This window comes from Solea solea, chromosome 13 (assembly GCF_958295425.1).
Source record: "Solea solea chromosome 13, fSolSol10.1, whole genome shotgun sequence".
In the NCBI taxonomy this organism is placed as follows: domain Eukaryota; kingdom Metazoa; phylum Chordata; class Actinopteri; order Pleuronectiformes; family Soleidae; genus Solea; species Solea solea.
Genome location: NC_081146.1, coordinates 26,748,694 through 26,774,002, shown reverse-complemented (window position 1 = coordinate 26,774,002; position 25,309 = coordinate 26,748,694). Strand labels below are relative to the sequence as shown.

The following is a 25,309-nucleotide window of genomic DNA, read 5'->3' as shown; positions in this document are numbered from 1 at the left end:
GGCGCACTCTTTCATAACATTTTAATAGCTGTGTGCCCAGTCACGCACCCGAGATCTGACTCACAACAATTAGTTTCTCTTTATGTGATATAATTGCTTTTGTGCACAAAGCAGCAGCCAGTTTGCTGCCTGCTCCTCTCTCTTTCTCAGAGACACATTTTCACATTTAAAGGTTCTAAGACAAATGTAGAAACATGGGACGAGACTATGATTACACTGCGACACACAGCGGGGTAAATAAATCATTAGCCCAGACTGAGAAAAAAATGATAATTCAGCAGAGGCTGCCGAGTGTGACAGACAATCAGTGGATACATAATCACTCCGCTCTGTAAGGGACGCGTGTAGACGGGGAATCACTAATAAACGCTCAATAATGATGACACACACGTGCTCAGTCCAGTGTGAGGGGTTTGTTTTTCTACATGCTGCTGATGAAATGTGTCCAGAGAGAAAAGCTCATGCACGTTAGAGCAGAGCAATATCCACGTATGTGTGTGTATGTGTATACTATATGTATATATATATATATATATATATATGTATATGTGTGTGTGTGTATGCATATATACGTATATATATATGTATATGTATATATGTATATGTGTATATATATATATATATATATATATATATATATATATATATATATATATATAACACACATATACAATCCAGAATATAATAACAATTGTAAGGTTTTTCTCTCATTTATGTTGATAAAATATGTTGTGTAGAATATTATGACAGCCTTATTTTATTTTAAATGTATTCTATTGTTATACCTCTTGTGTTGTAGGGGCAGAATATATGACAAGATTCGTCTTCTTTCTGCTCCTTTTCATTCATATATAACAAGAAGCAAGACAGGGGAACACGGCAGCTAATTAGCAGCACAAAGACTTTTTAAAGTTTAAAGTGTGATGAGCAGAGGTGGATTTACTCGAGCGTCCAGCACGTGCGATAAAAAACCACACTAATAAACTTGAGTAACATGAGAACCTGGTGTCTGTGGCGCCACAAATTGATTTAGCCGTGGAGCTCATGAATGCTCTGCGGTGCACAGTCATTATCACAGCCATTCACTTTGACTTATTTCACTGTGAGTGAATGAGTGAGTGTGAAGACACACAGTGCTTTATTCCTGAAACAAGATGAACACGTGTGTTCTCATTAGTCGGGCTTTAGTGCACATTTCTTTGGTATAATTGACGTGTTCAGAGAACAAGAAGAGGTTATTATCACCTGACTCTGTTGTCACCTGCTGGTTCCCCTCACATGTTTGGAGCTTCAGATGAGTTAAGATGAGTTTAGTGCACAGCAAACACCAGCTCATGCTCCTCAGGTGGTCTGAGATGTGACTCCACCTGAATGCTGATGTTCGGCTGTAGCAGAGTTTCACCTCAACTTTCACAACTAACTAATCTACTCAAGGTGAAAGAGTCTCATGTATAATGTTGTTTCACGTCTTCTTTTCCTCCTGTTTAATTTCCTCTCTTGAATCCCTGAAGACTAAGGAAAAATCTCATTATGCAAAAAAACAAAAACATATAATCTATTTAAGAACAAAACGAACAACAATGTCAAAACTTCCAGTTTGAATTAAATGAAAGTGGAGGACAAATGGATGGATGAGTTCTGCACTGCGACATGACAGGGTGATTGTTTGGAGAGCGAGTAGTTTCAATGATTCCAAACATGAACCTTTTAATTAGGTATAAATATGGTCAAGTTTTCAGGTAATCAGCAGTATTCATATCAATACATGGCCAACTACCTTGTTATCTATCTGGTTAACTATCCTGCTATCGATCTAGTTATTTATATATCTTGCTTTCTATACAACTAGCTCTCTATGTCGCTAGCTATCTCGCTATCTACCTGATTATCTGGCTAACTATCCTACTATCTGGTTAACTAGCCTACCTACTATCTATCTAGTTATCTATTTATCTGGCTAACTATCTATCTATCTATCTATCTATCTATCTATCTATCTATCTATCTATCTCATCTGGCTAACTATCCTACTATCTGGTTAACTAGCCTCCCTACTATCTATCTAGTTATCTGTCTATCTGGCTAACTATCCTACTATCTATCTATCTATCTGGCTAACTATCCTGCTATCTATCTAGCCCTCTATCAATCGGTCAATCCCTTTAGCTCGCTCTGTAAATGATTCTGTGTTTGTTTGTTTAAAGTCTTTCAGTTGTTGTGAAAGTGTTTGAGTAGAAAGTCATGTTCTGTCGTGAGCCGCCTCCACTGTCCGAACATGCCGTTCTTAGCTGAGTGTCATTGTTTTTAAATGAATGTTTATTATGTGACTGGACGTGAACAAACGTTCCTCTTTGATTCAGTGACGTTGTCGTGCGTGTGTTTGCTCAGACTCCACCAAGAAGCTGAAGGATGTGCTGCAAGAGTTCCATGGAGATGGTGTTTTGGCCAAATACAATCCAGAAGAGGTATGTTCAGTTTACGTTATGATATATATATATATATATATATAAATATATAACACGTACTGGAGCTGTGGCTGTTTACCCTCAAATCTCTCAGGCTTTTCTGCTTTTCTTTGAAAAAAGAAAAAGTAAAATTGGTCATAAATATCTTTAATTTTTCATAATTTCTTCACAAATTCTTCAAAAATCCAACTTCACAGCATTCAGATCATTTTAACTGCCTTTTTATTTGTCTGTTTACATCAACCTTTGATTTTGTTACTTCACTTGACACTTTATTTTAATGCATTTGAATATTTTACTGTTTAATACAATTTTATTGATGTTTTTGTTTTCCGTTTTTATTGTAAATAACGTTACAGATTATTTAGCGTTATTAATTTACTTTTTTGACGTTTCCTTATTTTTGTCTCTGTTTCTTTGGTTTTTATGTGCGGCTCAGGTTCTTGAGGAGTGGATTTGTTTTCATCTGTGTGTGTTTTTTCTTTGCATGGAAAGTCCCACATAAATCAAGTCTGATTAATTAGTAACACAGTACATCATTTAATATTAGTTAATGCTGTTGTATAAGCATTTACTAAAAGTTGTTGTATGTTTTAATCAACCGTTTAGGTTAATGACATTAACAATTAATATATTATTTAAAGTTTCTGTTAAATAAATGTTTTTCTTTAATTAACATTTGTTAAGGTTTTGGAAAATTAGCATCCATTAAGTGACACTTTATTTATGTATAATTACACTACATAATCATTATGTTTTTAATTTTAAACATTATGTGTATTACGCGACTTTATTAATGCTCCTTCTGACACTTTAACTGTGACTTCATAAATGTAAATCTTACTTAACTGTAATTAAGCATTTATTGAACCACTATTATCTTTTTATTAATGCTTCTTGAGAGCCTTTTTGTGAATAAACACTAATAATAGATAATTCAAGGTTAATTATTGCTTAATAAACATACTTATGTATTGGTCACAAGGAGAATTAATAAAGGGTAATAATGGGTAATAAATGCTTAATTATAGTTTTATAGCATTATAGTAATGCTTATTTCATACCCCCACAAACAATAAAAGGTTATTACTGTTAACTGACATTACTAGTATCTCTATAAACCCTTAAATAATCTAAGAATTGCTACTTTAATAAACCTAAATGTCATTTTTAAATGTTTAATGTAATAAACAGCTAGTACATGTTTATTTTAGCATGAGTGATGTGAATTAATGTCGTCCTGTTATAAAGCATTACAGATTAATTTAATTAAATAAAAGGTCAGTTTTCAACACAGAACGACAGTTCACATATTTCCTCTGTGTTTTTTCCTGTTCTGATTTCATTTCTCACTCTTTGCACCCCCCCACTCCACACACACACACACACACACACACACACATACGAAAAATACTGACACCTGGATAAAGTGTAAACTGCCAGTTTAGCATCACAGAATAATTGGATGTCACCTCAGTCAGCAGGAACGTTTGTATCCAGGTTTGTGATGATTATAAAAATGATCGAGTTTCTGTATTTAGATTAGACAGCTGAATAAACAAGGTGTGGATCATTGTTCTCACCTTAGGTTTAATGATCCTCCATTTTTGTGACAAAAACACGTGTATTAAAAAACAAAAAAACTGGCACATTATTTCCACAGTGTTTCATGTTATATTAAGAACTTTTCTACTTTTTTTTGAGGTTTTTCGTCAAAATTAAGTGAAAAATATATTGTAAAAACATGAAACCATATATGATACTGTTTGTTTGTTTTTTAATGTGTGTGTGTATATATATATGTATGTATATATACATATATATGTGTGTATATATATATATATATATATATATATATATATATATATATATATATATATATATATATATTGTCGTGGCAGTAATACGTAATAAATAATTACACGATGTTTCCATGAACATGTTTCTTTCCTCCTTTAAACGCTGCGTGTCACAGAAGCAGGAAATCCTCAGTCAGGTAACTAATGTCTTTTCTTCTTTCCAGTAAAATGGATCACATGGAACAAAATGGAATATTTGTATAACACACATATACAATAACAACAAAACTCTCCAAATGTGGCAGGCTACAAATACCATATTTCACAACAAAGCACAGAGAATTAAATGCCTGTAAATTTAACCAAACATGTCTTTTTTAAATAATTTGATTATTTAACTCTTGAATTTTTGAGTCATTTCTGGGAAAATGTAAACATTCTATATTCCATTTACACAAGTGAAGACTGTATTTTGATGTTTTCTTGTTTTTTTATAGTCATTTTCTTTGACAGTACATGTCCTTTTGATACACTGAAGTTATTCCTGCCTCACGTTTGAGTGAATGTGATGTTAACGAGAGAAACGTGGATAAATAAAAGTCTATGTAATTGTCTTTTTCATATTTCATTTTCAGTTGGAGAAAGAAAAGTCAAGAAAGCTGGAATTGAACTTTCTGTGTTTTTGGTTTTCAGGAGATCGACTTTGAGGGCTTCCAGGTTTTCATGCAGACGTTCCTGGAGAGCGAACTCTCCAAAGAGTTCTGTCAACACCTCTTCATGTCATTCAGCAACAAGGGTCTGAAACCCAGTCCCTCATGTTCCGACAAATCCAAAGTCTCTGGTAAGTACACCTGCGTCAGAATATGTTTGTCACTTGTATTTCACTGTCAGACATAATTAGTAAAAATGGAAGTTTGTAAAATGCTCACTCTCCCACACCAAAGTCGCATGGTCACTTTGCGTCACTGTTATCTAAGTTGAGGATTGAAAACACAGAAATGACAAAAATGACACATGAACTTTAGTGATGGATTAACTCCTGTGTGCTGTAAAATCACTGATTTTCTTTATGGACTTTGGTGTGGGAGAGGTTTTGTTTAGTGTTTTTTTTCTTGTATCACTGGCAGCCATGTTTTCACTTAAAGGTCCGTCCGTGAAATTTCCGTGACAAATGAAAAGTTTAAATTTGGCTGAAATTTAAAACTTCTCAATGAAGTTTTAAATTGAAGAATAATAATGTTTATTCCCCATTAATCTCAGAATGAGCCCTTTTATATTTATGTTAAGCAGGGTCAGCTCTACACTGGTCCATTTTGGACCACCATGTTTTTACGCTAGCCACCTGTTGCTAACTGAAGGCTACATAATATGTTGCTTTGCATTTATTTTGGAACTGAAAAAGTAAAAACCTGGCAACTTCACCAATAAATATTACCAAATGTACACTAATGTCTCAGAGTAGTAGAGTCAGCACATCTTAAAAAAAATACATCAACTATCACTTAAACCCCTGGAATAACACTGGTTTGGTTTTACTCGTATGCTGTTTGAATCCAGTGCAGCCTTTTGTTGCTCAAGTGCAGCACAGCAGTGACACTCTCCTAATGATTTTTCAAAATAGCCTCAGACTTGACACAGTCTAATTTCCTGAGTCGTCTAAGAAGCTGCCAAGTCCAGCGCCCGCCTGATGGAGCACGATGGAAATTGTAGTGCGGAGGCTGCCAACTGTGTTGGCAGCTGCCTTGTTTGTTTTCAGCATTTACTCTAATATCTCTTTCTCCTGTGACGATGACTCATTGCTGTTGAAATGACACTTCATACACGAGACAAAAGGGACGTCGTTGCCTCCTATTCTGTCCACTTTTATTCAGAACACAGCAGTTAAAGGGATAGTAAAGGTCGGCTGTAAGAGGTTCTGACACGCGCACAGACGATGCTGACTCCACTCTGAACGCCCCCTGCTGGCACCAGGAAGCAGCCATGGAGACACACTCTCGGTGAAAACATGGCTGTGAGCAACAACTCCAGGAAAACCAGATTCCTTACACTTTTTTTTATTTGTTAAATTAATCTAAGGACATTTTTGCTGTTAAACTGTCATTTTGTAAACTGTGTCCTCTCCCATACCAAACCCCATAGAGAAAGTCTGGTTTTTTACATCACAGCATGCATGATCCACTTCTACCTCCGTTAGTAAGTTTAAATGTACGATGAGTGAGTGGTTCACAAACTTCAGTTTCTAGCCCAAAAAAAGGGTGTCTATTACTTAATTGGCTTAAGTGGGTGTAGTTTTTTTTAGATGGTTAAAAGCAGCCATGTTTTCAGTGAGAATGACCACACCAGACCTAATGGTGGTTGTTGGTGCTGTGTGTTCACACCAAACACGAGTAGATCTTGCCTTTGTATTGGTAACACAACACAAATGCCATGTGTAGTGATCGGACAATATTTTCACTTATCGTGATAAAAAAAACACTTACAATAAGTTAATCTTGGGGAATTTTTTTATTGTGATTATATTGTGAATGGAAATAAACATTAATATTTCACGTGAGTGATTTAAAAAACCCTGTACACAGCATACAGTCCTGGTGATTTATTTTTAATGTGCCACAATGAGAAAAAAAAGCTGTATATTTCCGTCCGTTTTGCGATGTTTCGGACAATCGTGAGTGCACACAGAAGGGTTCACCTGTTTAAGCTTCAGAATCTAAAAAACATGTATTTAAGCCTTTTTGTCAGTCATTGTAATAACATGGTGACTTAGAACTGTCACCTGCCACCAGGCTCCTACTGGACAATACCAGCTGTCAATCACACCAGTGCGGTTGATTGTTTAGTTTGTTCTCGAAATGGAAACATAATTTACAGAATTGACATAATGTTCCATTGAAGAAGAGCTGAAACACATGATTTACCTCCATTCAAATAGAGCTGTTTTTGCAACCAGTGGAGTCGCCCCCTGGTGGCTGCAGGCTATATACATTTGTATATACAGTATATAGTCTGTAGACCTGACGACCTGAACAAAGAGAAGAGTTAGCAGCATGAAATATAAAACCACTGTGAGGTGAAAAAACAAACAAAAGCCATTGATGAGGCTAAAAGTGGACATCGACTGTGTCTCTGCCCTTTTGTTGAAGTGGACACCTGCAATCCACTCCACTGTGGTTAATATCACACGTCCTCCTGACGCAGCAGGCGCTCCTGCTAACATTAGAGGTTTGGGAGGCTCGGGTGTTGTGACCTTTCACGTGCGTTTCTCCCCCCGCAGGACTGAAGCTGATCAAAAGCAGCTCCACGCCTCTGAAGACGACCGCGCCGCCCACCGCGCCGCCCACCGCGATGCCCACGCCTCAGGACACGGTGCAGCTGAAGGACATCGTCTGCTACCTGTCGCTGCTGGAGGGCGGACGTCCCGAGGACAAGCTGGAGTGTGAGTGTCCACCCCCGCTGTCGTGTGGTTCTTTTGTTTGTGGTACGGCGAATGACGCAAGTACACAAATGGTACGTTCCAGTCACTTCCTGTGTTTTCAATCATCCAGTCAAAGATCTTGTACAGAAGTTACTAAAGATGATTTTGCTATCTCATCGGTTTGGTATCAGTCACGTTGTTTTCTATGACTTCATAGCTCCTCCTCAACGTGGGCGGAGTCGTCTAAATACACCAGACGCCTCTGTTAAATATTAAATGTTGGAGATGAACGCGTGTTTTCAGGATTTTTAAGTCTTTTTAACTTTGATCTACAGTCGGACATTGTTGACTTAGATTCTTGTGTCGGACGTCACACTCGTGACTCTTCAGTGAAGACACTCTCTGACCAGTCAGTGACCTTCAGTCTGTTGACGTCACATTTTAGTATCGGCTGAGTTCATCAGAGCAGGAAACAAAAAAAACACCAGGTACCAGTTCAGGCTGAAGAATAAATTGAAATTGTAATGAAAAATCTATTCAGCCTACTGCAGTTTTCATATCGCTAGAGGCGCAAAAGCCCAAATGTGTGTCAAAATATCATTTTAGGTTAAATATTGTCCTGATCTATACACAGATCTGCACAAATATCACACAGTCATCATTTTAAATATGTTTTTGTCGAATGAAAATGAGAAAAATTCCCTCTGATATCGCGAATAATATTGCAGTCGTAATTCGACTCTATTTTTGGTTGTTTATAGCAAAATTCCATCTCTTTTAATATGATAGAAACAACTTGATCTACCACAACACTAAGGTGCTAGAAAAGCATTAAAAATTACCTTTGAAAGTGCTTGAAAAGGGCTTGAATTCGACCTTGGAAAAGGTGTACGAACCATGAAAAGTGTGTGACTGATTAACTGTGAAACAAATACGACAGGAATGTTTTTCGTGGAAAAAGAAGCATATTTCTGAGTTGGAAATCCTAGTTTGGAACCTCGGAAATTCACTTGTACGACTTTTACTGTCTTATTTTCCTTATTTTATTTTACTATAAAACAGTCTTACACTCAATATTTATCTGTGGACCTGGCCACGCTGTCAGTACCACGTAGAGTGTTGTTATCGACTTGCTCAACATACATTTACGTCCACGTTTCAACTCCCAGTTCCGACTCCCGACTTCTGATGTAAATGGAACACACCACAATCGGTAGAATAAAACGTGTAAATAGAAGTCAGAGGTGTTTATATCAGACAGCGTTTGCACTTTATTGACACACATTCCCAAGTCTCTAAATGGCATTTATGACATCATTTATTCACAGGGTTTCATTGGTTTAATTGGACGAGCGCCGGGTTTCTTCTGTGTCGCTGTAATTCTCATCCAGCTGCTGAATTATTGAGTGGAGCTGCTCTTCATTAAGTGACTGAATAATTCAGCATCTTCTGTGTGAAACCCACTGTGGATTTAACCGTGGATGAAATCTCATTCATTCATTCAGTGTGTTGTCCTCCTCTGTGGTACACGCTGATGTAATCTCTGTGGGATGGCTCCATCTGCTGGTCTGTTTATAGAAGTGCTCAAAATGACCTCTCGTTCTAACCTTTTTTTATTTGAATTCCTTTGTCTTTTTCAGGCTCTTAAACAGGAGCCAATGAGTTAGAGGAAAGAACTATGATGGAGAATTAGGGCCACACTGAGGAAAAAACAAAAAAAAGTGGGGAAAATAGTCACAATATTACAACTTTTTGCACGAAAAATTTACTTTTGTATTCTCAAAATTTACTGTTTTTATTATGGCCTTAATACTGTGTGTGTGTGGGTGATATAAGCTTAAAATCCGTAGCGCTGCAACTAATAATTATTTTCATAATCGATTAATCTGTTGATTATTTCCTTGATGAAATAAAATATCTGAAAATGTTGAAAATATTTACATTTAAGCAGCTGCAAAATTAAACAACGTGTTTTAATGATCAAAAAAACACACAATTGACAATTAATTTAGTAATTAATAATCAATTAGCTGTTGCAGCTTTAGATTATATAGCAAAAATATAAGAAGAAACATATATGAAATCTTTATTATTTTCTTTTAATTTTAAAAGATTTTTGCCCACAAAAATGTCAATAAGATTGACATTAACTATAAATAAATAAGATTAAAAATCGAGGATAATCCCACTGTGATTATTATTTTAAACTTTTAAGGATTACATCTGAAAACAGTTTGGGATTTAGGTGATGTTTAAATACGTAAATAAAGTCTGTAAGTATCTATTTTTAAGAGTAGAATTAAAAACAAATGAGAGTTTTTATGTTTTGGTTTACAAACGTTCCTCTGTCAATCTTCATTTTTTTATTTCTTGTTTTAAAATAATCGTCGTCATCATCATCGCCGCCAGCGCCACCTCCTGGTAACACCATGTTCAGACAGCAGCACCTCCTGCTCCTTTTAACCTCACAAACTCTCCGTTTAGGATCCACGAAAAAAACGCCACCTGACGTCAACTCCCAATGACACCATTAGCTGCCGCCCACCTCTGCCCCTCGGCCACGCCCCCCCCCCCCCCCCCCCCCCCCCACACACACACACGGAGGCTGAGGTGACGGTCGTTATGGAAACATTAGCTCTCATTACCGTGGAAACGATCTGAAGACCATATCATGTTTGTTATTGTTGCTGGTTTTTTACGCGTCACAGTGACAGCCAATCACAGCTGGGATGTCGGAGCTGTCTGTTTCCATGGTGACCCTCGGCATGAGGGACACTTGAAGTTTGCAGCATTGTGATGTTTTTAAGTAAAAAGAGATGTGGGTTTTTATTTCTTTCCTTCTTTCTTTGTTGTTGTTGTTGCAGTGAAGTTCACAGTGACTTTCACACGGAGGAAATGAGTTTCACGCTGCTGTGACTTTAAGTTTGAGGCAGGAGATTATGGTTTAATGACATTTAAATTGTATTTTTAATGCCAACTAATGCACGTTTAATGTTTCTCTTTGGTCACAACACATTTAGTACCAAATATTATAATCAAACTATAAAGAATATTTATATGTAAAATATGTTGTTTAATCACATTTATGATTAAAATCGCAACAAATAATGAATATATGCTCAAAAAAGTTATGGGATTATGGGATTAACGCCTACATTCCTATCTTCACTGATTACAAACAAAATGATGTAACATCCATTAATGTGAAGTAAAACTCACCAATCTGCCGACATCTGTTTTCAAAATACCACAGAAAAGCCTGAAAAACAATATTGATAGAAAAGGTGTTTGGTGAATGGGTAAAGCACTTTGATTGGTGCTGTATAAATACTGTAAATGTACCTTATAATGATACTAAATACTTCAGTGTTTGTTTTGTTTTTCCACAGTTATGTTTCGTCTCTATGACACCGATGGAAACGGCTCCTTGGACAGCTCGGTAAATAAGATGGAAACTCTTTTCTTGAAATGTGGTGGGATGATGTACTGACACACGTTTGAGCTGTGTGCGCCCCCTGGTGTGCCCCCCCCCCCCTGCAAAACCAGCATAAAATAGGATAAGGAATGCTTTGCCCTCATTGGAAAATAAAGAAAAATAATAATTTTAGCCACTTAACAAAACATCTACATCAGCTTAAGACAAAGACATGTTTGTCACTTTAACTTGCTTTAAAGGGGACATATTATGCAAAATCAACTTTTTAACCATTTTAATACTGATATTTGGGACTCTGGGGGCCCTACCAGTCGCCAAAGTGTGGAAAAACAATACTCAGTCATGTTTTCGTGGTTCCGCTTAGTGTAAGTATAGGCGATAAAACGCTCGATGTTGAATTCCCTGCGCTTATGACGTCAGCATGCGCATTTCACCGCGAATGTTACCGCCCCACCAGTACGTTTACTTCGCAAGCTCCACCTTAGCTCCACCTTGTCCCTGCCAGAGTGCAGGCGAGGGAGGAAGAGCGGTATTATGTCAACGTGGCGGGACAAGTGTGCTGTTGGTGGCTGCACAGTGGAGCACAGTGTTTTACAGAGGATTTTATATATGAAGCTAATGTGCCGGATAAAGTCAGCAATCGTGTGTTCGTGTGTTCGCACCACTTCACATCAGACTGCGGCCAGTGGTTGCCGTATTTAGTCAGGGGACGTATTTCACCGACGTACAAACACACAAATTGTTAAGAAAAGATCACATAGAGCTCATAACTGACCATTCTGACACGTCCTAATTAAACATATTTGTTCAGTACGTCCTCCATGACCGGAGCACAGACTCAGTCTGATACAATCACATAAAGCAGCCGTTTATGCAGCTCGCCGCTGACGATCAGCGGTGCTGCACTCTCTGTGCAGCGGTGCTACACCCTCTGTGTCACCGATAGCCTAAAATGCCGCTGGCGATCGATGATCGGCAGCGGCGCGCTGAATAAACTGTATGTTGCTGTATCAGACCGGAGACTGTCTGATACAGCGGTGGCGCGTTACACGGTGATCGCCAGCTCGCCGGAGCACCGGAGGTGGTCAGCGGTGGTGAGGTCTCCGGAGCACAGTCTCCGGTCTGATACAGCAACATACAGTTTATTCAGCGCGCCGCTGCCGATCAGCGGTGGCGCGTTACACGGTGATCGCCACCGCTGATCGCCAGCTCGCCGGAGCACCGGAGCTGGTCAGCGGTGGTGAGGTCTCCGGTCTGATACAGCAACATACAGTTTATTCAGCGCGCCGCTGGCGATCAGCGGTGGCGATCAGCTGATCGCCAGCGGCAGTTTAGGCTATCGGTGACACAGAGAGTGTAGCACCGCTGCACAGAGAGTGCAGCACCGCTGATCGTCAGCGGCGAGCTGCATAAACAGCTGCTTTATGTGATTGTATCAGACTGAGTCTGTGCTCCGGTCATGGAGGACGTACTGAACAAATATGTTTAATTAGGACGTGTCAGAATGGTCAGTTATGAGCTCTATGTGATCTTTTCTTAACAATGTGTGTGTTTGTACGTCGGTGAAATACGTCCCCTGACTAAATGCGGCGACCGCTGTTTGCAGTATGATGTGAAGTGGTGCGAACACACGAACACACGATCTGATACAGCAACATACAGTTTAACTGATTAACTGATTTACAGTTGGACAGTGTTCGGCTCGATCCTTATGTAGGACGTCTCTTCCTGTAACGGCACACTCGCTGACATGTTGATATTGTCAGAGAGCTAGTGGAGGGAGGGGGAGACGAATAGAGCTGTAAAGAGGACAAATCAGAAACCTCCTGGAAGAAGTGGGTGTGTGTTTGCCTGTGTCTCATTTGCATATAAAGGGACCTTGCACGAAAACCGAGCGTTCTGAAAGGGGCGGGTTTAGCAGGGTTATTGAACTACTATGATTCTTCATCCTTATGGTATTTTGACCAAAGCATGTCACTGACATGTTCATTAGGACACCAGGGAACTATTTTAATGGGGGAAATAGGGTATAATATGTCCCCTTTAACTTGCTGTTAGACACTGTTTTCTAACAGTCACTCACTCTCCCACACCAAAGTCCATAGAGATCAGTGTGTTATGTCACTGAGGTCAATCTGAACGGAGGTTTTCAAACAACAAAATCACTAAATAAGACATTTGAACTTAGTGATGGAGGCAGCAGTGGATCAACAACTGCTGACAATCACTGACGTTCTCACTGGAACTCTGGGGAAAAGTCTAACAGCGAGAAAAAGACGTGAAAAATAAGAGATCGTTGATCCACCGCTGCCTCCATCAGTAAAGTTCACGTGTTCTTTTGTGACTTCAGTGTTTGGAATCCTTTGTTCAGATGTGTTGCAGTGACACAGCGTGACCACACGGGGCAGCAGCAGCAGACCAGCAGCTCCTGTGGACACGAGAGGTAAAAATGAGCTAAAAAGGTATTAGACAAACTCTACTCTGCACATAAACCCCAGAATGCATCACAGCGACTCAACCTTTAACAAAACATCAACCACTGTGATTAAAGCATCAGCTTCACAGCTCTTCCCACGCTGCCTTTGTTTTCCTCTGCTGTGCGGAAGAATGACTTTCCCCAAACCTGCTATTACACCGCGCTGACGTGTGTGTTCAGAAGACGCTCTAAACACAGTGTTCTGCCGCTCTCTCAATGACTGTGATGTCTGTGCTCGCGCCGCAGGAGCTGGAGCACATCATCTCGCAGATGATGCACGTGGCCGAGTACCTGGAGTGGGACGTGACCGAGCTGAAACCAGTAAGAAAGACCTGCATGATGAATGAATGAATTAACTCATTATTTAATTCATTACTTCATTAAAAGAAGCAAAAGTATCAGTTTTCTTCTGGGAATACAACCAATATTTTACCCTAAAATCACTAAATTATGCCACATGTTACTGTGATTTTACAGTATTTTCCTCTGTAAATACTGTATTTTACAGTATAACGGGGACACGACAGTATGTTCATGCATAAAACCAATATCTCTTCTTTTTTGATGTGATTTAACACTGTTTTCCTGTATAAATACTGTATTTTACAGTGACTTTTGCAGTAAATTATAAGGACGTCTGTGCATAAAAACACTAATGTGCCAGTTTTTGTGATTGTTTTGTTGTATTGGGGCTTAAAAGTGAGCACAGGATTAAATAATCTCGTCTCCCGGAGCACATTCCTGGTCAAGTCTTCCAGCTCATCCCGGTGAAGATATAGATCAGGACTCTGCAACCATGAGGATGAAAAGAGCCACTTTTGTTTTCTCTCCATCCAAATAAAATAAATGTGGAGCCACAAAATCTATTTCACCCATAAAATAAAAATAATAAAGGTTTTTATACAGATATTTTATGTATATGTAAAAGAATGGTAGTTTGTTACATTTATGAAATTGAAAGAAAACTGTTCATACACAACCTCCTCAGACATGAAGAAATGAATCATGGACGTGTCGTGATGGGATAGCGATATATCAATAACAATAATAATCATTACTAACGGCACATTAACAACAACTGCACATGTTCAACAGGTCTCTGTGGTTTTGTTCCTTTTAGATTCTGCAGGAAATGATGCAGGAGATCGATTACGATCACGACGGCACTGTGTCACTGGAGGAGTGGATCCAGGGAGGCATGACCACCATCCCACTGCTGGTGCTGCTTGGCCTGGAGACGGTGAGAGACAGACAGACAGACAAACACACAAACAGACACACAAACAAACACACAAACAAACAACTGCAGGAAAAAGTAGTTTTCTGTTTTCTCTACTTTACTTGTTACTTTTACTCCTCTACATTTCCTCTAACTCTCTTTGTTCCTCGTTACTACCAAATAAAATCAGAAGAAGGAGTCGGTATTATGGTCTGTATTTATATAGAGCTGTTTCTGGTATTGATGAGCTGCTTTCCACTACAGTATTCACCCAATCACCCATTCACACAAGTGTCTTAACCCCACAGATGACTAATACAAACTAAAATGAAGACTCACTGCTGAAGTGAGCACCTGTTCACTTCACCTTTCTCACCACTAGATGGCAGCGTTTGCCAGGATATAGCACAATATTTGTTTTGCTTTTTATGAATGAATGAATGAATAAAGGTCTGTGCTGTGTTTGGAGTGTGAGTCCACATGAACTGAGAGTTAAAAATAAAGTAGAAGGTTAATATTTATGAGCTGATTATTTTCCCACTAGATGAGGTCACATGACATTAGTCGGTGAGTTAACCGGTCATGGTTTTGATGAGTTAATTGGTGTGTTTACGTTGCTATATGAAATGTAAACGTGATTTAGCAGTATTTTCCTCTGTAAATACAGTATTTTTCACTGACTTTTACTCTATTTTGTAGAGATATAGCAGTACTGTTTTACCTTAAAATCACTAATATGACCCATATTACCGTGATTCTTTTTACGAGGATATTTGACTGTATCTGTACAAATGTGTCCCTGTTGCTGCAGAATGTGAAAGACGACGGTCAACACGTGTGGAGACTGAAACACTTCAACAAACCGGCGTACTGTAACCTGTGTCTCAACATGCTGATCGGTCTGGGGAAGCAGGGACTCTGCTGCTCATGTGAGTCACTCACTCACTCACTCACTCATTTACACACACACACACACACTAACAACAACACACACCATCTCATGCACTTATAACAGTGCACTGTAAAATGTTCAGCTGTACATTCAAAAGTAAATGATTTGGCATCTACTGTAGTATTTCTACTGTAGTTGCATTATTTTCACGATTTATTCACTGAATCATTTTATGGTGAATCACATGATTTTAGGCCAGTATTTCTTTTATAAAACCAAATATTGGTTGTGGTTTTATCTTCACCAACATGCCACTTATTATTGTGATTTAGCAGCATATCCTGCATAAAACCCATATTTTACCTTCAAATCACCAACATGACTCATATTAATGTGATTTAGCACCAGTTTCCTGTGTAAATACTGTATTTCACTGTGATTTGTGCAGTATGTTGATGTGATTTAGCAGCGTTTTCGTGCAAAAAAACACAATATTCCAACTTAAATCACTGTTTATCATACATTATTGTGATTTAGCAGTATTTTCCTTTATGACTTTTATTCTGTATTATTGTGATACAGCAGTATTTTACTGTAACTTCACAGATACATCTCATATCACTGTGGTTTTGCAGTGTTTTCCCGTATAAATGCTGTATCTTACCGTGACTTTTACAGTATATTATTGTGATACAGCAGTATTTACATGCGAACAAACAACATTTTACAGTAACTTTACTAATTATGCTGTGCATTTATGTGATTAATCAGGAATTCCTTGTATAAATACTGTGTTGTGCAGTGTCTTAAACAGTATATTAATGTAAATGAGCAGTATTTATGTGCATCAAAGCAATATTTTACTCTTAACTATGATTTAGCAGTGTTTTCCTTTATAAACACTGTATTTTACTCTGTAAATTACTATGATTTATTGTACAAATACCTTATTTAACTGTATTAACTGCATAATCTATATGATTTATTCTTAAACGTCCATATTGTTACCTTGACTGTAACACCATACATTTCCCTGTTGTTGACTCAGAAAGGATTATATTATTACATGTTAAAAATAAGGCGTGTGTTATTTTGATGATCACGGTGGAAGCCTGTGAAGTTATGTGCTGTCATTCATTTTTCCGCCGGTGAAATAAAGTTTGACTTTTCTTTCCCATGTCTGCAGTCTGCAAGTACACGGTTCACGAGCGCTGCGTGGCTCGCGCTCCGCCGTCGTGCATTAAGACCTACGTCAAGTCCAAGAAGAACACAGAGGTGTGTCTGATTGAAGTGTTTCCACAGCCGGCACGACGACGACACTCCACGGATCTTAGGACGAGGGTTTCTCTTCTCCCTCACTCACTCACTCTCAATCTGTCGCTGAGCCGTGTTAATGAGCAGAAACAGATACTGGGAGCATTTCTTTTCTCTCGCTCTTCTTTGTTTACTTCTTGTTGTTGAGTTGTAGTTGAGCAGTGATTTTCAGAGGGAAACACCACGTGTACGACGTCAAGTCACGTGTTTCAGAATCAATCCCCAGAGGTTATTGTATTGGCTTTTTGTCTGTTTTTTGGTACCAGAATAACAACATTAGCCCCTTTTTCTGCCTCATTTACCCATAAAAATGTCTCGTTTCTACCAAAATTACCCGGGTAAAAACTTTACCTCGACTCCACAAAGAGGTACAGACTCGCGTCAATAGGGACTTAATAGGGATTACCAGGAACTCTAGACAGCATCATAGAGAGCAGAGTTAGAACTGTTGGGTTTAACCCTAAACCCAACAGTTCACACAATGAACAAACTCCCTTTTAATAGAAGAAGAAATCTCCGACAGAACCACACTCAAGCTGCCTAGACAGGTTGGGGTGAAAGGGGAATTGAGAGACTTTTGGAGACGTTGTAATGGGGCTTTTCCACGACACAGTTCTGACACAAACACAAAAATAACCATTTACTATGGCGGATGATGACAGATTGAATATACTGTAGCTGTCACATTTGTACCGATATCTCTTTCATCCATCTTCCAAATAACGCCAAAGTCGGCACTGGTGCGCTTCGTCGCTCACTGTGAGACAATCTGAATAAACAACGTGAAACTTGTGTCTGTCTGTGTGAGCTCCTGCGCCGCTCTCCTCTGTGACTTGGATTTGATGCTGATGAATTGAGTGTTGCCAAGAACAATCTGAAAAAACCCCAGCCGTGGTGATCTACTCCAGCAATTATGAAAGTCTGTTTTTCTTTAATTGTTTTTTGACATGTTGTCTGACTGTTGTGTTGTCTTTTTCTCACCTCCCCCTCCCTCCCTCTCTCCCTCCCTCTCTCTCTCCCTCCACAGGTCATGCATCATTTCTGGGTGGAGGGAAACTGCCCCACCAAGTGTGACAAGTGTCACAAAACCATTAAGTGTTACCAGGGTCTGACTGGGCTGCACTGCGTCTGGTGTCAGATCACGGTGAGCGGAGACGCAGCTTCCTCCTCCTCCTCCTCCTCCTCCTCCTCGTTATTGTCCCAGTGCTTATTGTTGTTGTCTAACCGTTTCTTTTGCACCTCCTGATGTCGTGCCGCCCAATTTACACCCGGGAAACACTCTGACTGCGATCTCACAGACATGTACCTGAATATGCACATGAACCTGTGCTGCTGCTGCTGTTCTTCTTCTTCTTCTTCTTATTATTATTATTATTATCATTATTTGTCTTGTTCTTCCAGCTTCATAACAAGTGTGCCTCCCACGTGAGACCAGAGTGTGACTGTGGCCCCCTGAAGGATCACATCCTGCCCCCCAACTCCATCTGCCCCGTCGTTCTGGTAAGACTTTACTTCCCTCTCCCTCTCCCTCTCCCTCCCCCTCCCCCACCCCCGACACAAGGCAGTGGAGCCGCGGTCCGACCTCGCGTGACGCCGCGAGAGACGAAATGGAACTTTATTGATCCTCACAGGGGGGAACAAACTTGTTAGAGCCGCTCAAAAGTCAAAAGAAAACAAGTTGTTCTTCAATTATTTCTTTATTTCTCTCAGAACACACAGCATTTAGGCTCCTTTTTTTTATTACTATGTTAAAACAGTGATAAGAATGTGAAATATAAAGTTTTCCCAGCACAACCTACAGACAATCTGATGAAATTATAATCTCTTTTCATTTCCACCAATTATAGAAACACACCTGAGCAACGTTTTTAAAATCAGGTTGAATTTGTGAAATTTTGATTTTTTGATTTTTCGTTTTTATGAACAAGAAGAAAAAGAAAATCAGTCTATTTTGTGACTTCTGCACAATTATCGCTACTCACTACAATTAAAATCACTTGGGTTCCAGTTCAGTATGGATTAATTTTAGAATTATTTCAGTTTGACGTTTTACAGAATTATGGATTTATTAAACCTGGTACATCCAAAAATTGCCCAAAGTCGTTACATTAATGCACTTTTTTATCAAATTTGACCATTAGAGGTAGATTAATCAGTTAGAAAATAGCAAGAATCAGCTCCAATAATCAGCCTAACAATCAATATTTGGCCAATTATTACGAATTCCACATTTTTGTTCTCAGAAAAAGTTAGTTTAGGCGTTATTGTTTGTAATCCTCATATACAGTATTTTGTTTGTTATTTCAAGCAAATGCAACAAACTTTATTTTTGTTTTGTGATGTTTTGTGGGTTCATAGTATTTATTATTTACACATTATTATTATTTATTCACACTGATGTTTATAGATTAATTTTGCATTTACCTTTGTGATCTATATACATTGTTCGTATCAAAGCAAAAACCTTTATTTTGAAATGTTGTCAAATATCGTCAGAGATGTCGACATTGCTACAAAATCACTCATTCATATTGTTTTTGAGAACAAAAACAGGTCATTGGTAATAATTAGAAAATGATTATTAGAATGATATTAGGATTATTAAAAACAATAATCTACCTCCAGTGGTTGATGTCAGTATTTTCATTCTGAAGACTGGAATAAGTTGTTTGTTGTTTAGTTTGTTGACCTAAAATAAGAAAAGAATAGAGAAGACAGAGAAATCTTAATTTAAATCTTTAATTAAATGTCGTTTTCATCAGTAACCATTAGCCATTCATTCCTAAACGGTGAAATAAAAAGGACAGAGACCTGGTTTTGACCTTTGACCCCCTCCTCCCTCAGGAAAGGCAGTCGACGCTGAGGAAAGACTCTCGCTCCAGTCAGTCGAGTCGAGGGAAGATGCAGAGAGCCAACTCTGTGACAGTGGACGGTCAGGGACTGCAGGTGAGTGAGTGAGTGAATGATGTGTTTTCCACTCTCTGAGGGGAAACTTGGACTTTGTAAAGTAAAGTTAGCGACTCAAATGTCTGATGTCGGTGATTTTTGGAAATCCTATTGAAATTCCAGACTAGGATCTGGAACTCACCGTAATGGCCTTATTTTACCTGATCATTTTAGTGTAATACAGAGGTCTCAAACATGCGGCCCGCGGCCCATTATGCGGCCCCACCACCCGATATCAATTTCATGTAAAAGTTGTCATACTTTTGTATACATATTTATTTCTTTTTTTACGTTTACTATTGTCACAAATATTGTTATTATTGCAATATCCTGATATAATTTAAGCTCCGATCAACTGAATGTTTTTTTTTAAACACCAATAAAAAAGTCTATTTTTAGGTGAAATTTGAAAAGGTTCAATGTCATAGTAAAGGGAACACATGTGATATTTATTCAGATGTGTAAATATCAGTATATCATAAACACTATGTGTTAGTGGTGAGGAAGTAAATGAAGATCTCAGGTTTGTGTGTTTTTAGTGGAGTGGTGTGACACAGCTGTGGTTGTTATTTAAGCTGTGTTTGTCACATGTAAACAAAGATTCTCCTCACTTCTCCGTGTTTAAAGAGTTCAAATTGACCCTAAGAAGCAACAAATATGTGCTGTCGTCCTGGTGAGATGTGAGTTGAGCAGTAGCTGCAGCAGAGCTGCGTCGCTCTAACTCCACAGACGAGCAGTTAGATCCTCTCTAACATCCGTCACTCTGGAGACGGAAACCTGCCGCCGTTGGCGGCGGCGACCGCTCGTCTGCACCAGTTTCTCTGAGAGAGAGAAACGTGATGAGTCCAAGTCCCGGGCCACATCCATCTCTGCCTCTCGCCGCCCTAACCAGCGTAATAATCAAGATTATTATTTATAATTACAGGAAGTAATGGATCACTCCAGACTGGACAGGGCGCTCGTTAATTCAGCGCCGGCCCCGCTGCGACGGCAGACAGGGGGGAGTGAAGCGCTTCATCTGTGTCAGGGCGAGAGGACGGAACTGCAGGAAGTGGCTCAGTCAAACTGAGGCCCACTCTGGGTTAGCGCTTGTTTACGTGGCGTGAGTTCGGTCTCTGGCACCGCGGGCTCCGTCTGTCCACAGCGTCGCTGATAAAAACAAGTCACAGGAGGACGATTAGGAAACCGTGACAACGGACGGAATTATGAGTCATCACTTATAAGGGTTCATGTGACTGTACTGTTTAAAGTGTTAAAGTAGGTTTTCTGACCACAACGAAAGGCTCATGTCATAAAACCAATGCCTGCTCAAGTCTAAAATATCATAAAGAATATGTTTTGTTGCTTTATCTCATAGTTTGACTTTAAGATTGTAAGCTTATCACTCCCCTCTGCACCAAAGTCCACCGAGAAAATCAGTGATTTTAGCTCACAGGGAACACATTCATTTTACTTCATGATTGGAGGCAGCAGTGGATCAACAACTCTTGTGTGCTTTGATTTAAAATCGTTGATTTTCCTTATGGACTTTGGTGCAGGAGAGTGAGCGGTTTACAAACTTAATTTCCCAGTCAGAAAAGTCTGTTAATCAATGAAGTGAAACAGCAAACATATTCCTAACATATCATAAAAATGAAAATTATAATATGGTGACTCATTTATCAAGTTTCTAGCTCTCGTGGGACACAGGAGCTGCTCGTCCACTGCTGCCTCATCTGCTCAGTTTTCATCCCTTAGTTAAATCCAAATAATGGATTTCAAACACCGAAAGTCACAAAATACCACATTTGGCAGCAGTGGATCAACAACTCCTGAGTGCAGTGATTACAAAATTGCTGATTTTCTCTGTGGAGTTTGGCACAGGAGAGTAAACACAGACAAGCAACAAACATTGTGAATATAGCATAGACTTGATCTGGTGTAGATTTGTATTCAGTGAGTATCAGTGACCCCAAGGAGCTCCCTTTAATCCACGTTTGAGCAACACATTTTAATAACTGTAAAAATGAATATTTGGCTCCTGCTCTAAAATGGCTTCTCTAAGTAATGCAGTCCATTTTTATGGCGTTAATCACGTTCTCGTTCAATAATTACATTTTTTTTTTTAATTAATTCAAGGTTAAATTTAGGAACCCAGTGTTGAGGGAATTTACCTTTTAATATTTAAAGTAAAGTACGAGACAACCGCTGTAACTAACTGCACTTTTGTGTGTGTGTGTGTGTGGGGGGGGTGATGATGATGATGATGATGCAGCTCGTCTCCACAACACAACACAACACCAACGCTTTTGTTTTGACGTCTCTCATTCAGATCACAACAAGAGAGGGCACTCATCCTCTGCTCGTCTTTGTCAACCCGAAGAGCGGCGGGAAGCAGGGAGAGAGGTGAGCGCACGCACACACACACACACACACACGCACACACACGCACACACACACACACACACACACACACACGCACACGCACACACTTAGAGGAGGCTCTCACTCCTGAGCCGCGGCGAGCCCAGGCAGCAGCGCAGCAGCGCAGCAGTGTGGTGCTTCAGGCTTACTTAGTCAAATAAAAACACAATAACATTTACCTAACATGAGGCAGCCTCTTGTCTCCTCTCCTCTCTCCTTGTTCCTCTCCTCCTCTCCTTCTCCTCTTTCGTGGCCCTGGCTGCTCCCTCGTCTTTATCCCAAGGCTAATTGGGTTATTACTGAAACACATTCATTCGCTCCTTATTACACCAGCTACCCCCCCTTCGCCCCCCCCACACTCATCTGTTTAAATTATGGGATCAAAATGTGACTTTGGCCAGTTGATATAATGAAATTGAAATTAAAATGAATTAGTCTTTCTAATGGTTTCTCCTCAAGGGGACTTCTTTTGTTACGCCCCCGTCCTTGACAGGTGATCACCCAAGTATGTTCCCATTACATTTTGGTGAGAATCTACCCGACGATGATGTCACGAAACATGGTCAAAGTTTCAAGAAATAAAAACTGTAAAATAAAACATCTAAAGCCTATTTTTATCAAAACTCATCGGATTTGGTGAGTGTATGCAAGATCAGACCCTCTACCATCATGTGAAGTTTCATTCAGATCTAATCCAGATTACAGATTAGATCAGATTTGGCAGGGGTTTGAATGTAACATGAGTTCAGATGTGTAAATGTCAGCGACATCTCAGGATCTCAGATCAGGATGAATTGTAAAATAGTAACAGCTATAAACAGGTAAAGTTCTTCTGGATCCAGTGGATTTTAACAATGTAAACATTCCATGTGATAAAGTGTTCAAGTTTTTGTTTGCTGTCTCAGATGTTCTCTCTCTGCATCTTCTCTCCTGAAGGATTTACAGAAAGTTCCAGTATCTTCTGAACCCAAGACAAGTTTATAACCTGGCCAAAAACGGACCCATGCCAGGGTATGTAGCTCACACTGTGGAGATTTAGTTATTTACCAAGTAGATATTAACATGTAATATTAACTCTATTAGTGTCACTTTAACACTAAATGTTGTCTTTTAGTGTTACATTATCTCTAAATTTAGTTAAATGCAACTATTTAAGTATGACTTTAACCCTAAACTCAATTTAACTTTTAGAGTTACTCCGGATTCAGGTCTTTTACTGAATTAACTTTTAATGTTTGTGTTATTTTATCTCTTAATTCAACCAATTCCAAAACATGTTTTTGTAACACTAGCAATACTAACTAACAATATATGATGCTTTAACACTACATTTAACTTTTTGGTGTCACATTCATACCAAATTGTTGATTTATTTTAACTCTAAATTTGACTAAATTTAACTTTTTGGTGTTACGTTCATGCCAAATTTGACATTTATTTTAACTAAATGAATCTCTTCAGTGATACTTTATCACTAACCATGACTAAATTTAACTTCTTTAGTGTCATATTAACGCGATATGTAACTCTTTTAATATTTATAGAGGACAGAAGGAAGGAATTAATTCAGATTGACAGACGGACAGAGTCTGGATTCATCCTTTTTTTTTTTTTTTTAAACCGTATTGGTTACCGATGGTTCTTTTTTTGACTGTTTTTCTGTTGTTGCTCACGTACAGTATAATATCCACCATCACATGCATGAGCGGCGTGTAGCATTAAAGCCACTTCCCTCACACAGAGCAAACACAAATGAGGTGAGTTCCCTGATAAAGAACCGCAGTATATGCATAATTCTGTACGTGAACGTGGAGCCGCTGCCACAGACGAGGGCTGAGACTCCAGCTATAGACACATGTGATCGTGCATACAGACCAGCAGCTCACGGTGTGGGCTGTAGGTTGCAGGTAGCAGCAGGATCTCCTACAGTTCACGTCTGTGATTAGGAGAGTTGATGGATCATTTACATGCGCGGCGCTCCTTCTCTTTGCCGTTTGCGTCCGGGAATGCCTCGCCGCCGGCCGCCGTGCCGCCTCGTTGTTTGCCTTTGATTAGAAGTGAAAACAGAAATCTTATGTGCCTTTATAAAAATAAATAAATACACAGCGGCACATGCAGGATGCACAAGCAAAAACGGCACAAGTTTTCACCTGGCATAGTGTTGCAAATCACGTTGCTCCAAAGTTTTTTTTGTGGGGGGGACTGACCTTTTAGTTTGGTATACCCTCTACAAAAAGGCCAGGATTTACTTGTAATGTGTTAAAAATGTGCAAGAACACACGTCAAAACTGTACAATATACTGTTATTTCACATAACATCTACAATATCTCATGTTCAATCCTCCTAATACTGTAAATTTCAAGCCCATACGTCTATATATGTACAATCTATTTTACCTTTTTATAGACTTATTATTAATATTTTCTCTACATTATACTTTCACATATGTGGAAATGCATGTTTTTAATTTTTCACTTTTATCTTTACTGTTTACTTTGCTGCTGTGAAATTGTAAATTTCCCCACTGTGGGAAGTTAGAGACAGAATTTACACTCGTTGAAGTCGAAGTTTTTGATTTTGTAAGTCCGTCATTTTCATTAGAAAACAAATTCCACACATACTAAAAAATTAAACTGTAGCACTTTAGCAGCACAGCACGCTAATGTAGCACAGTTATTAGCATCGAACAAAGTTATTAGCATAGAAGCAAGTGACACTTTTTGAGCGTTTTCAACAGCCACGCCCTGAATTTACAGTCACTTTTAGAGGACAATGACTCAGCAGAAAAGAGAAATTCTACTAGATGTTAGCCTGATGCTAACATTACTCCTATTGCTTATTGAAATGATGCTTTTATCATTACTCTAAGACGTTTGCAGCAATAACAATGAAAAAAAAACACTGCTGCTGCTAGAAGATGTTAGCCCGATGCTAACTTAACTC

At 39.0% G+C, this 25,309-nt stretch overlaps 1 protein-coding gene across 2 annotated transcripts in view; it reads left to right on the top strand.

The window, feature by feature from the left end:
• Window positions 1–25,309, top strand: part of dgkb (diacylglycerol kinase, beta) — a 68,229-nt gene that overhangs the window by 4,852 nt on the left and 38,068 nt on the right. The window contains exons 3-16 of one of the 2 annotated variants that reach the window (XM_058647866.1): window positions 2,389–2,465; window positions 4,441–4,461; window positions 4,958–5,105; window positions 7,539–7,700; window positions 11,069–11,118; window positions 13,838–13,912; window positions 14,712–14,831; window positions 15,622–15,739; window positions 16,889–16,977; window positions 18,044–18,160; window positions 18,418–18,516; window positions 19,861–19,962; window positions 22,274–22,347; window positions 23,302–23,376. In XM_058647866.1, the coding sequence (XP_058503849.1) occupies window positions 2,389–2,465; window positions 4,441–4,461; window positions 4,958–5,105; window positions 7,539–7,700; window positions 11,069–11,118; window positions 13,838–13,912; window positions 14,712–14,831; window positions 15,622–15,739; window positions 16,889–16,977; window positions 18,044–18,160; window positions 18,418–18,516; window positions 19,861–19,962; window positions 22,274–22,347; window positions 23,302–23,376 (1,327 nt within the window). The remainder of the gene's footprint in view (window positions 1–2,388; window positions 2,466–4,440; window positions 4,462–4,957; window positions 5,106–7,538; window positions 7,701–11,068; window positions 11,119–13,837; window positions 13,913–14,711; window positions 14,832–15,621; window positions 15,740–16,888; window positions 16,978–18,043; window positions 18,161–18,417; window positions 18,517–19,860; window positions 19,963–22,273; window positions 22,348–23,301; window positions 23,377–25,309) is intronic. The other variant, XM_058647867.1, reaches the window with a different exon arrangement.